Below are 13148 nucleotides of genomic sequence, written 5' to 3' on the forward strand. Positions count from 1 at the left end.
CAGGGAGAAAGGATTCTTCCTGATCAAGCAGCAAAGTAATTGGACGGAGTGTTGTTGTTGGCTGTGTCTCACCACCAATGATATGAACAAATTGATTAAATGTGTCGGGAGGAGTGATGGAGTAGACCGGGGCTATATACTCCAGCGCTTAGAAGAATGAAAAGTGATCTCATACATACTTCTTAAATTCTTAAAGATGTAGACAGAATGGATGTGGGAATGAGGTCTCCCATGGCTATGGGGGCGAGAGCAAGGGGCAGGCCATTTTGAGCTGAGATGAGGAGGAATTTCTTCAATCAAACGGTGATGATTTTCTAAGAATTGTTTATCCCAAAGGACTATGGAAATTCAAGTATGAAATGAGTTTGAGAGAGACTGATAGATTTCTATTCAATGACATTAGATTAGATTAGATTACTTACAGTGTGGAAACAGGCCCTTCAGCCCAACAAGTCCACACCGACCCGCCGAAGCGCAACCCACCCATACCCCTACATTTACCCCTTACCTAACACTACGGGCAATTTAGCATGGCCAATTCACCTGATCCGCACATCTTTGGACTGTGGGAGGAAACCGGAGCACCCGGAGGAAACCCACACAGACACAGGGAGAACGTGCAAACTCCACACCGTCAGTCACCTGAGTCGGGAATTGAACCCAGGTCTCAGGCGCTGTGAGGCAGCAGTGCTAACCACTGTGCCATCGTGCCACCCACATGCCACCGTGCCGCCCACAAGGGAAATGGGATAGCTTAGGAACATAGCATTGAGGTAGCTTATCAGCCTTGGTCTAAAATGAGAAAACCCAGGTTCAAATCCTACCACGGCAGATGCCATGGAATCTGAATTCAACAAAATAATCTGCAATCAAGAGTCTAATGATGACCATGAAACCATTGTTCAATGTCAGAAAAACCTATCTGGCTCACTAATATCCTTTATGGAAGGAAACTGCTATCCTTACCTAGTCTGGCCTACATGGAACTCTGCAGTGTGGTTGACTCTTAACCACTCTCTGGGCTTTTAAGGTTGGGCAACAAAAGCTGATCCCATGAATAAATTTTAAAAAGGGTCCATTCTGGTGTTCACGCTGCAGAAAGTCTCCTCCTTCCTTCTCCGTCAAACACCCTATCTGCAAAAGATTCTCTCTCAATCTCCTGCTAATTGATGAGATTGCATCAGCGGTATGAGAACAATCACAAGGTAACCATATGGTTTGGAAATGCTGAGCGATAGATGACCATAGGGGTGATGAGATGATGCTAGGGTGAATGAAAGGAAATTTCAAAAGAAGGACAGCGTGATTCCCTTCGCATCAATCGGTTTGCTGGAATGAGAATAGATTAGTATTTTTAAGCTGCTTTTAGTAATGAAGAGTCCTGTGGATTTCAGTCCGTCCTTAAATAATGATACCCCTTCTTTTTCATTGCCTTAAGATGTTGTATTTTGAAGTATTTCAAGTTTCCGAAGGAGATCTCAAGATCCCAAAAGAAACGTTACATCAAAGACGTGTTCCCATCCCCAATTGCATTCCTGCAAGTTTTCATAAGGCAAATACTTTCTCTTGGTTTTTATTGTCTGCTCTCTTCAGTCAAAGCACCTTTAGTATAGTGAAACCTCACGAGGCATTGTATATAAGTGCAGCCAAACAAAGTTACATGAAGAGCAACTTTCTCTCTAAGCTGCTGTACGGGACGGCTCCAAGGTTCCACACATAACAACGGCCATGACAATAGATTGATTTCCGGTCTGGGAACTTGATGCAGCTTAGGGATTTCAGAAGACAAAATTCAGAGGGTGTATTTACAAGAATGTACGGGGTGTGAGGTGGTGGTGTGGTGGTAATATCAATGGAATGGTAATCCAGAGGGTCAGCATAATACTCTGGGGCATCTGGTGAAACTAAATGAATAAATCTGAAATTAAATTTGCTCAATAAATCTGGAATTCAGTTAATAAATCTGGAATTAAAAGCTCATCACAGTCACGGTGACCCATCATGGATTGCTGTAAAAATAATAATCTGGTTTACCAATAGTTTAGTGAAGGCAATCTACCAACATTACCTGATTCAACTTACGTGGAAGGTTTGAGTTATAATTAATGGATTAACTGGGACTTTTTCACTGCAGCCATGGAGGTTGAGGCGTGACCTGATCGAAGTTTATGAAATAATGAGGGGTATAGATAGAGTTAATGGTAGTTGTCTTTTCCCTAGGGTGGGGGATTTCAAGAGTAGGGGGCACGTTTTTAAGATGAGAAGAGAACGATCTTAAAAAAGACATGAGGAGCAAATTTTATAGACAGAAGGTGGTTTATGTGTGGAATGAACTTTCTGAAGAAGGGGTAGATGTGGGTACAATTACAATGTTTAAAAGACATTTGGATTTTTGACTATAGTATATTTGATTTAATTGTACATCAATGTTTGTATTTGAGAGTTTTGTTTATTTTTGTAAACTTGTAAAAATGTTAAATTTCTAATAAAAATATCTTTAAAAAAAAGACATTTGGATAAGAAAGGTTTGGAGGGATATGGGCCAGGAGTAGGTAGGCAGGTTTAGTTTGGGATTATGGTCAGCGTGGACTGATTGGATCGAAGGGTGTGTTTCCATGCCTCAACGTGACTACATATCCTTACCTTTCTCTGAAAGGGCAGAGAAGGTATGTATTTCGAGCCAGGGCAACTAGGTGTATGCAACAAATGCTGGCCTTGTCACTAACACCAATTTCCCATAAAAGGATAAAGAAAAAAATATTACGAGTCATTAAAAGTTAAGTTTTGAATGTTTAAAGAAGTTAAGAGAGAGGTGGAGAGATGTAAAGAGAGAATCCCAGGGCTTTGGGATCATGAAGCTGAAGACACAGCCATCAGTGGTGAAGCACTGAAAACATCAGTAAGCTTAGAATTGGAGGAGTTCAAAGACCTCCACAGAGATTACTGTTGGCATCGTGGGTTGGATTTTGAAGATGGATCATCATGCACACTGTGCAAGAAGGTTATAAATTGAAGTCAGATACTTTCCCATCTTGTTTGCATGGCATCTACAAAGCTGTTAATTCCTATGGAGCCAGGAGGGGAGGGGTTGAGACTTGCCTAGGCATTTTGCTCCCTCCTGGAGAGGAAGGTGGGGGAATACAGAGGAACCTCAATTATCCAAATATCAGCTTATCCAAAGGAGATCTCAAGGTCCCACTAGAAACATTACATCAAAGACGTGTTTCCAACCCTGATCGCATCTTGTGTTTACAATGATTCAAAGTGAACGCGGCTTACTGAAATGCTGCTGAGAACAGTCCTGAACATCGGTGGGAGCCCAAGCACCATCTCCAAATGACTGCCCTCTCTCTCCCACCACACTTTCCCTGGAGTTCGACACTGTACCCTGTACCCCCCTTCCCCAGATAATCTCTCCAACATTGTCCTGTACAGGGCAAAGGTGGAACCTGTCAAAAAGTTGCAGTTAAATGTTGTGTGTGTGCGCGCGCGCACTATTTAGAGACTCACCCCCCAAAGGGTGTGTGTGTGTGTGTGTGTGTGTGTGTGTGTGTGTGTGTTTGTGTGTGTGCGCGCGCATGGGTGCAGAATCACAGGCACAAACCAGAGATGTACTGCCTCACACAGCAAGACACGGCACACAACCTCAGTATCAGTTTCTCCTTAACCATACTGTCAATGTTTGTTGCTTTTGCCCTGTAGATTTAACCCACCTTCCTGTACTCAACTGTTAAAGGAACCCTAGGCCATCGGCAACCCAGCTCACAGTTTTGACATTTTCGGCTTAAGTTTAATGGGATTCCCACCTCAGAGCCCAGATAGTTTTAGGTTCAAGTCCCACTCGAGATAGTCCAGACTGACGCACTAAAGTAGCACTGAGGGAATGCTGGATTGTCAAAGGTGCTCTGTTTCAGTTGAGACATTAAGTCAAAGTCAAGTGGCTATAAGCATTTGCTATTTTGAAGGTGAGCAGGGGAATGTCATGGCCAACATTTCTTCAACAAACAACACCTGAAAACAAAAATAAACCAGAGAACTGCAGACAGGTGACTGAGGTGTCAGTGGGGGAGCACTTTGGGGCCAGCGACCATAATTCTATTAGTTTTAAGATAGTGATGGAAAAAGGTAGACCAGATCTAAAAACTGAAGTTCTAAATTGGAGAAAGGCCAATTTTGACAAGAGCTTTCAAAAGCTGATTGGGCGCAGATGTTCGCAGGTAAAGGGATGGCAGGAAAATGGGAAGCCTTCAGAAATGAGATAACGAGAGTCCAGAGAAAGTATATTCCTGTTAGGATGAAAGGAAATGCTGGTGAGGAGTATAGATAGAGTTAATGATAGTTGTCCTTTCCCTAGGGTGGGGGATTTCAAGAGTAGGGGGCACGTTTTTAAGGTGGGAGACTGGTGAGCAAGGTTAGATCTCATGGAATACAGGGAGAACTAGCCATTTGGATACAGAATTGGCTCAAAGGTAGAAGACAGAGGGTGGTGGTGGAGGGTTGCTTTTCAGACTGGAGGCCTGTGACCAGTGGAGTGCCACAAAGATCAGTGCTGGGTCCACTACTTTTCATCATTTACATAATTGATTTGGATATGAGCATAAGAGGTATAATTAGTACGTTTATTGATTGGAGTGTAGTGGACAGCAAAGAACGTTACCTCAGATTACAACAGGATCTTGATCAGATGGGCCAATGGGCTGAGAAATGGCAGATGGAGTTTAATTCAGATAAATGTGAAGTGCTGCATTTTGGGAAAGCAAATTTTTGCAGGAATTGTACACTTAATGGTAAGGTCCTAGGGAGTGTTGCTGAACAAAGAGACCTTGGAGTGCAGGTTCATAGCTCCTTGAAAGTGGAGTCGCAGGTAGATAGGATAATGAAGGAGGTATTTGGTATGCTTTCCTTTATCGGTCAGCGTATCGAGTACAGGAGTTGGGAGGTCATGTTATGGCTGTACAGGACATTGGCTGGGCCACTGTTGGAATATTGCGAGCAATTCTGGCCTCCTTACTATTGGAAAGATGTTGTGAAACTTGAAAGAGTTCAGAAAAGATTTACAAGGATGTTGCCAGGGTTGGAGGATTTGAGCTATATGGAGATGTTGAATATGCTGGGGTTGTTTTCCCTGGAGCGTCGGAGGCTGAGGGGTGACCTTATAAAAGGTTTAATAAATCATGAGGGGCATAGATAGGATAAATAGACAAAGTCTTTTCCCTGGGGTGGGGGGAGTCCAGAACTAGAGGGCATAGGTTTAGGGTGAGAGAGGAAAGATATAAAACAGTGCCAAGAGGCAACTTTTTCACTCAGACAGTGGTGCATGTATGGAATGAGCTGCCAGAGGAAGTGGTGGAGGCTGATACAATTGCAACATTTCAAAGGCATTTGGATGGGTGTTTGAAAAGGAAGGGTTTGGAGGGATATGGGCCATGTGCTGGCAGGTGGGACTTGATTGCTGGCAGTGGGATATCTGGTTGGCATGGACGAGTTGGACTGAAGGGTCTGTTTCCGTGCTGTACATCTCTATGACTCTATGTTGGAAACAAAAACAGAAATTGTTGGAAAAGCTCAACAGCACCTGTGGAGAGAAAGCAGAGTGCTGAGTTTTTCCAGCAATTTCTGAAGCACCTTAAAAACAAGTAATTTACTTAATTGTAATTTGTGAAACCTTACTGTGGGGCTGCCAGGTTTTTAACATTACAACAATGACTAAACTTCAGAACTACTGTTCTATAGAAGGGGCACTTGACTCAAAATGTTAACCCAGATAATGGGTGGCGTGGTGGCTCAGTGATTAGCACTGCTGCCTCACTGTGCCATGGAACCAGGTTCGATTCCACCCTCAGGTGACTGTTTTTGTGGAGTTTGCACGTTCTCCCCGTGTCTGTGTGGGTTTCCTCTGGGTGCTCCAGTTTGCTCCCACAGTTCAAAGATGTGCAGGTTAGGTGAATTGCCCATGCTAAATTGCCCATAGTGTCCAGGGCTGTTTAGGTTAGCTGCATCAATCAAGGGAAATGTAGAGTAGCAAGGGAATGGGTCTGAATGGATTACTCTTTGGAGGGTCAGTGTGGACTTGTTGGGCCAAATGGCCTGTTTCCTCACTGTAGGGATCCTATGATTCATTCTCTCTGCACAGATGCTGCCAGACCTGCTGAGTTTCTCCAGTGTTCTCTGTGTACGCCTTTTAGCTTTAAAACATTTTGGGGCATGCTGTGGCAAATAAAGCTGTTTAAAATTTGAGATTATTAATAATATACATTTTTCAACATCTGTTATGCTATAAAACAAATACAAAAATAAATGCTACATTTATTCTGTTTTTATATAAAGCAGATGTCGTGATATTTAAGTCGGTACAGACCATGTGTAACTGGACCAGACAAGGCACAAAGGTCCCATATTCAGTCCCTGGACCATGTTGGTTAGTTGATCTCGGTCAGTTTGTTAGTTTGGAAATTACAGCTGACTGCTCCTGAACAAATATCCAGCCTCTCTTGCTGGAAAGGCAGTTGAAGTACGCACGATATCATAAGAGCAGGAGCTCTCTGTCGTACTAATCATGTGTCTGGCCAAGAACAGCTAACATAGAACAGATTTAGAAGTGAGGGCATACTTGCCTTTTATGATGATTAAAGGATCTTGTGTGAGAGACTCTGTTACCAATAAATAAAAATGTTTATGTACTTTTCCCTTCTGGAGACTACATTCAACAGGGGATTACTAAAGTTCTCAGTTTCTGCAACTGGACAGCATGAGATTTTTCCATTAGTACAAGTCAATGAGAAGTCTGCTCCATACCTGATGTAATGCAGTGAGTCCATCTTCATTGCACAGATCTGGGTTCACATTCTTTTTCAGCAAGAGGCTCACTGCAATAAAAACACCACAATTACTCACAGGACATAGCACTGCTTTTAGGCTCACTTACTCCCATTTATAAAAAGGATGAAAAGGAGACCATTCAGCCCATCATGCCTGCGTCACATCCTTGTTGGAGCTTATCCAACCACTTACACTGTTCTGCTTCTTCCACTTAGCCCTGTGAAGCTCTACTCTATTTATCCAATTTCCTTTTGAACGTTCCAATGAATTTCCATCCACCACCCTCTCTGTTTTACAGAGGGATCTGGAATATGCTGCCAAAGTGTTTTCTCTTTATGCCACTGGTTCTTTTAGCTAATCATCTCAAATCAGTGCTCCCTGGTTATTAACTTTTACCATTGAAAACAGTTTCTCCTTTCCTGCTCCATCGAAACCCTTCGTGATGTTGAAGGCCCAACATCCTTAACCTTCTCCATTTGAAGGAGAACAACCAGGGCTTCTCCATAAAGCCGAAGTCTCTAAAGCCCAGATCCTATTCAAATAAATCTCGCCTGCACCCTTTCCAATGCCCTGGCTTTAATCCTAAAGGGTGGTGCTCACAATTAATCTTCACATTCTAATCGAGGCCTAACCAAGCAGCAGCTGAAACAGTTTGGAGGAAGGTTTGGGATCTTACACAATTCTAGCTTCAAAAGAGGACAAGGGGGAAGCAGTTCTACTGAGTTGTAGGAAACAATAAACCAAAGGTTCAATAGGCAAGTTTTAGGCTTGATTACTGAACAGAAAGTAATATTCATACGTTACGGCCTTGTGCGGCAGTTATACAAAACCCTGGACGGACCTCACTTGAAGTACTGTGAGCAGATCTGAGCACCAATCCTGAGGAAGGATAGATTGACCTTGGAGGCAATACAACATAGATTTACAAGAATAATATCTGGACTTCATTAGTTAAGTTATGAGGAGGGATTTTACAAATATAGTCCGTTTTCTCTAGAATTTAGAAGGTTACAGGGTGATCTGATCAAAGCCATCAAAAGATATTAACAGGAAAAGACAGGGTAAATAAACAAAGTATTTCCACTGGTTGAAGATTTTCGATCTAGGGGCAGAGTCTACAAAATTATGGCGAGACTTTTCAGGAGAGATGTTACACATCAAGGGTGGTAGATGTTTGGAACTCCCTTCCATAGTGGATGCTGGATGCAGTTGTTAATTTGAATATGCCCTACATAACCTTTTGTTAAACCAAGGTATTAAGGGATATGGACCAAAGGCAGGTATATGGAGAAAGGCCACAGTTTAACCATGATTAAATGGTAGAACAGGCTCGAAGGGATGAATGGCCTATTCTTGTTGCTGCGTTCCCAGGTTCAAGTAAAAGGGGCAAGAAAACATGGAATAATTTCAAACTCTGAATGCAGAGAGGAGGATGAGGAGTGGAGTAACTGGAGGCTGCTTCTGGTCAGATACACAGGGGCTGACCACATCCACAGTGTTGTAGATCTTATGATTCCAAACAAATTGGTCACTCATTTCTACTTGACCATTCCCATGTAGCAACTGCACTGGCCAGGCCACTGCACCTGAGTGCCACTCACCTCCTGAAGTGTGCTCTCTACTCCAAGTTGATGATTGGTCAAAGATCAGAGAGTGCCCAGAGGAAACTTTTCAGTTACACTGAAGCCGATTTTAAATTCAGCTTTGACACCAACAGCTGGGAAGAGAGTGCGTGGGAGCCTGTGGATGATGAGCTTTACTTCAACAAGGTGTGGCTGACTTTGAAACAAGCCTAAGGTAAGAGAGCAAGGTGAAAGCTCAAGAAGGGACACTATCCCTCATCGATTGATAATAGATGCATCAGTGACTGCTAATATGAAAATGTGGATTTTTTAAAAAATGCTGATGCCCCCATAACCTTTTACTTTCTTCTTCTCAACATTTTACCTTACACTGGCTTCATTCCTATCTTACACTGCCTCTTTCTCCCTCCCTTTTTAATACTCTCTTTCTCCAATTTTACTCTGGGATTTGTGACAACCCCAAAGCCTCTTTGGCCTAAAGCAGTCCTTAGGAATCAATAAGCATCTTGGGGCATCAACAATGGGTAGCACGGTGGTTCAGTGGTTAGCATTGCTGCCTCACAGTGCCAGGGACCCGAGTTCGATTCCAGTCTCGGACGACTGTCTTCGTGGAGCTTACAAATTCTCTCCATATCTGCATGGGTTTCTTCTGGATGCTCCGGTTTCCTCCCATAGCCCAAAGATGTGCAGGTTAGGTGAATTGGCCGTGCTAACTTGCCCATATTGTTCAGAGATGTGTGGTTTAGGTACATTAGTCAAGGAAAATGTAGAGTAATAGGTTAGAGGAATGGATCCGGGTGGGATACTCTTTGGAGATTCGGTGTGGACTTGTTCAGCTGAAGGGTCTGTTTCCATACTGTTGGGATTTTATGAAATCCTATGAATAAGGATCACTTCCACCCACTCAGTGCTAATGAATTCCCTAATCTAGTAAATATTACACAACATTTTCCAGCAGTGAAACAGACCATTCAGCCCAAATGGATTGTACACCCCATGCAAGCCTCCTCCAGTTTCATCCCAAATGGTTAATAGATTTTTCTATTCTTTTCTCCTTCATGTGATTATCTAGTTTCCCATAAATATTTCTTCCAAGCGAATGCTACTTCCCTCATCTAATCATTTACTCAGGAAAACAGTTTCTTCTGAGTGTTCTGTTGGTCTTAGGAGTGATCAGCTATATTCATGCCCAGTAATGTTGGACTGCCAGCATTTGGAAACATCATGAAAGTTAGGCGGCTTACCCATGATTCCTTAGAGAATGTTGAGTTAACAGTCAGCAATGACTATTATAAAGATCAGATTCACTTAGAGTCATAGAGATGTACAGCACAGAAACAGATCTTTTGATGCAACTCATCAATGCTGACCAGATATCCTAACCTAATCTAGTCCCATTTGCCAGCACTAGGCCCATATCCCTCCTATACCCATCCAGATGTCTTTTAAATATTGTAAAAGACTCCACCACTTCCTCAGGCAGCTCATTCTATACACACATCACCCTCTGTGTAGAAAAGGGACCTAAGGGCAACTTTTAAGTTTTTCTCTTCTCACCCTAAACCTATGCCCTCTAGTTTTGGATTCCCCCAAACCAAAACTTACCCTATCCATGCCCCTCATGATTTTATAAACCTCTAAAAGGTCACCTCTCAGCCTCCAAATAACCTCTCCCGACAGCAAGCCCTCCAACTCTGGCAACATCCTTGTAAATCTTCTCTGAACCCTTTCAAGTTTCACAACATCATTCCACTAGGAGGGAGACCAGAACTGCACGCAATATTTCAAATGTGGCCTAACCAATGTCGTATACAGCTGCAACATGACCTCCCAATTCCTGTACTCAATATTCTGACCAATAAAGGAAAGAATGCTTTGAAAATTTCAGTCAGAGGAGGATGGTTTGCATTACATAGAGACAGAAGGTTACCCAAAGTTATTTTTATTAGCCAATGTGTAATAATGTGAGATCTACACACTTGTAAACAAACAGCAACAAGCTTTATTGAACAAAACTATACACAGAGGATAGTGAGAGGGAGTATCTTACTTTGAGCTCCGCAAGCCCAGACTCCTGTTTCATGTGATCTGATATCACCATGACAGAACTGCTTTCACAAATGCTCAAACATTATACCAAAGATATCATTCCCACTACTCCATGCAAACAGCACAGGAAAATAAAACGTGACAAATTAAGGTTATTAATTAATGCATTTTGGAAAGGTATAACATTGATAATCGGAAGCTAAGCAGAGCAAATATTTAGCTCATGCTCTGTGAAAACAGAACAAATTTGTGTTAGATTTCTGTGCAAGCCTAAAGAGTAAGGGTTCTACATTATTGTTTCCAGGTCATGCTATCAGTTAGCTAAATATTGCACTGAATAAGATACTCCCTGCATTGTAGATCATGTTTCAGGGGAAGACTAGTGGCACTAGCCACATTGAAAACTCTAAGCCGACTGCCCCTGAGAGAATATAGATCTCAACTTCACTGACGGCTTAAAGAGCAAACTTAAAGCCATAATGGTCTTTAAAGACTAATATTTGATCCAATTCATGATGGTTTCACTGATGACAATTGGGGTAGCAACAATGCATCACAATGGCCTCAGTGTCCAGAAGGACAGAGAAACAAAGTTAGCTCGGATTCCAGCTCCTGATCACCTTGAAGTCTGTCTCCTGCACCATTGAAGTTTATTACTGCACCAATGATGGCTGTTATAAAATGTATGTCACAGTTCATCCCGCTGTTACCATCCTCTTTCAGGCCAGAGATCTACAGAACCTGCTTGGTGTGGGTGGTGGAGGCAAACCACTTGGTAGTCTAATGCTTTTGCCTTAAACATGGTGTGGTTTATTGTATGAGAGCACCTAGATACAAGTTATAGACATTGTTACTAAGCCAATGAGGGAGACCTCAGTACTTGGTTTAAATCCTGCGGGACCCAAAGTCCTTGTGATCATTTATAGTGGTGCAAAAAGCACTCCTCAGCTTTAACCCTTTCAGACTCTTATACCACAGTGACTATGCCTTCTGCTGCCTGAGTCCAAATCCCGGAAATTTCTTCAAGACTTCTTTGCCTTCTTGCCTTTATCCCATCCCCCTTCACCTTAACACCTACCTCTTTGACTAAAATTTTGGTCACCTGTCTGACATTTAATCTGTTAATGTCCAGGAGAGAGTCTTACTACATTAAAATGTGTTGTACAAATTGAAGTTGTGTTTGTTGCTTTCGGGTGAATCTTGCTGGAAAAGTGTTCGTGCACCGACATCGGATTGTACCTCTAAAATCTCTCAATAAAGCTGTTGATGTTTGCAAATGACCACTTAAGCATGGTATTGAAGAGTTGTCCATGTCTGTAAAATCACAGCCTTGCATGAATCAGCAACTCTGGGAGGAGTGATGTAAACAGGAAGAGGGCAGAGGAGTGGGGGAGAATGCTAGAAGCAATCTACAGGCAGAACGTTTGACTTAAAACATGAAGAATGACAAAGTAGAAATCTCTATTGAACTGTGCCAATTTGAGTAGCTTAAATATCAGGAATTAACTTAAAACACATTAAGCAAAACCAGAGAAAAACTCATCTTGTCAGTACAGTGGCAGCTTGTAGCTATTTCCAACAATCACACACTTAATTTTTCCTCATATTTATAAGAATGTCAGTAACTGCTATACTCTTGTAGTGTGGTAACTAAGCAACCAATTCTATGTGTGCATCTAATGACTGATGTGAGAATGAATCAGTTAAAACCACCATGGAACAGTTAAATTAAAAGCAGAAACTAGACACACAAACCCTAAATTTGATTACTTTAAGCCAATACTTGCAGCCAATCATTTTAACAAAAGTTGATGGGGAAAGAATTACTCGAGGTTTTCAGTTGAACTTCAGCTTACAACTTTACACCAGAAATAAATGCAGTAAAAGGGGCATCTTACAGGTATACACTGGAGAACATGTTGCTTGAGAAAGGACTTAGAGTCATAGAGATGTACAGTCCCTTCGGTCCAACCCGTCCATGCCAACCAGATATCCCAATCCAATCTAGTCCCATCTGCCAGCACCTGGCCCATATCCCTCCAAACCCTTCCTATTCATATACCCATCCAAATGCCTCTTAAATGTTGCAATTCTACCAGCCTCCACCACTTCCTATTGGAGGCTCATTCCATACACGTGTCACTCTCTGTGTGAAAAGTTTCCTCCTTCGGTCCTTTTTAGATTTTTTCCCTCTCACCTTAAACCTATGCCCTCTAGTTTTGGATTCCCCGACGCCAGGAAAAAGACTTTGTCTATTTATCCTATCCATGCCCCTCATAATTTTGTAAACCTCTATAAGGTCACCCCTCAGCCTCCGACGCTCCAGGGAAAACAGCCCCAGCCTGTTCAGCCTCTCCCTGTAGCTCAAATCCTCCAACCCTGGCAACATCCTTGTAAATCTTTTCTGAAACATTTCAAGTTTTGCAACATCTTTCCAACAGGAAGGAGACCAGAATTGCAGACTTGAGGCACTAAGATTTGTCAACTACACTACATTTTTTAAAAAATCCATTTATATAAAAAATTAAAGTGGCCTGGCCTACTTAACTCCAGTTTGCAGTAAGTGGTACAACTCTGTGTTAAAATTAGCCAAGCGACCTATCCCATTAAAACAGGCAAAGATCAGTGTCTATGAGTATTCTGCCATCTTAGATGGAGGGATATAAAACTGTACAGCATCCTGCAGCCTGTACGTTT

General features: G+C 42.3%; 1 protein-coding gene across 3 annotated transcripts in view; it reads right to left on the minus strand.

Annotated features, from left to right (window-relative positions):
• The window catches only part of LOC132822986 (protein phosphatase 1 regulatory inhibitor subunit 16B-like), a 204161-nt gene that overhangs the window by 66148 nt on the left and 124865 nt on the right, over nt 1-13148 (minus strand). For all 3 annotated transcript variants that reach the window (XM_060836487.1, XM_060836489.1, XM_060836488.1), the window contains exon 3: nt 6796-6866. In XM_060836487.1, coding sequence (XP_060692470.1) covers nt 6796-6866 — 71 coding nt within the window. The remainder of the gene's footprint in view (nt 1-6795; nt 6867-13148) is intronic.

Source organism: Hemiscyllium ocellatum, chromosome 15, assembly GCF_020745735.1.
Source record: "Hemiscyllium ocellatum isolate sHemOce1 chromosome 15, sHemOce1.pat.X.cur, whole genome shotgun sequence".
NCBI classification, from domain to species: Eukaryota; Metazoa; Chordata; class Chondrichthyes; order Orectolobiformes; family Hemiscylliidae; genus Hemiscyllium; species Hemiscyllium ocellatum.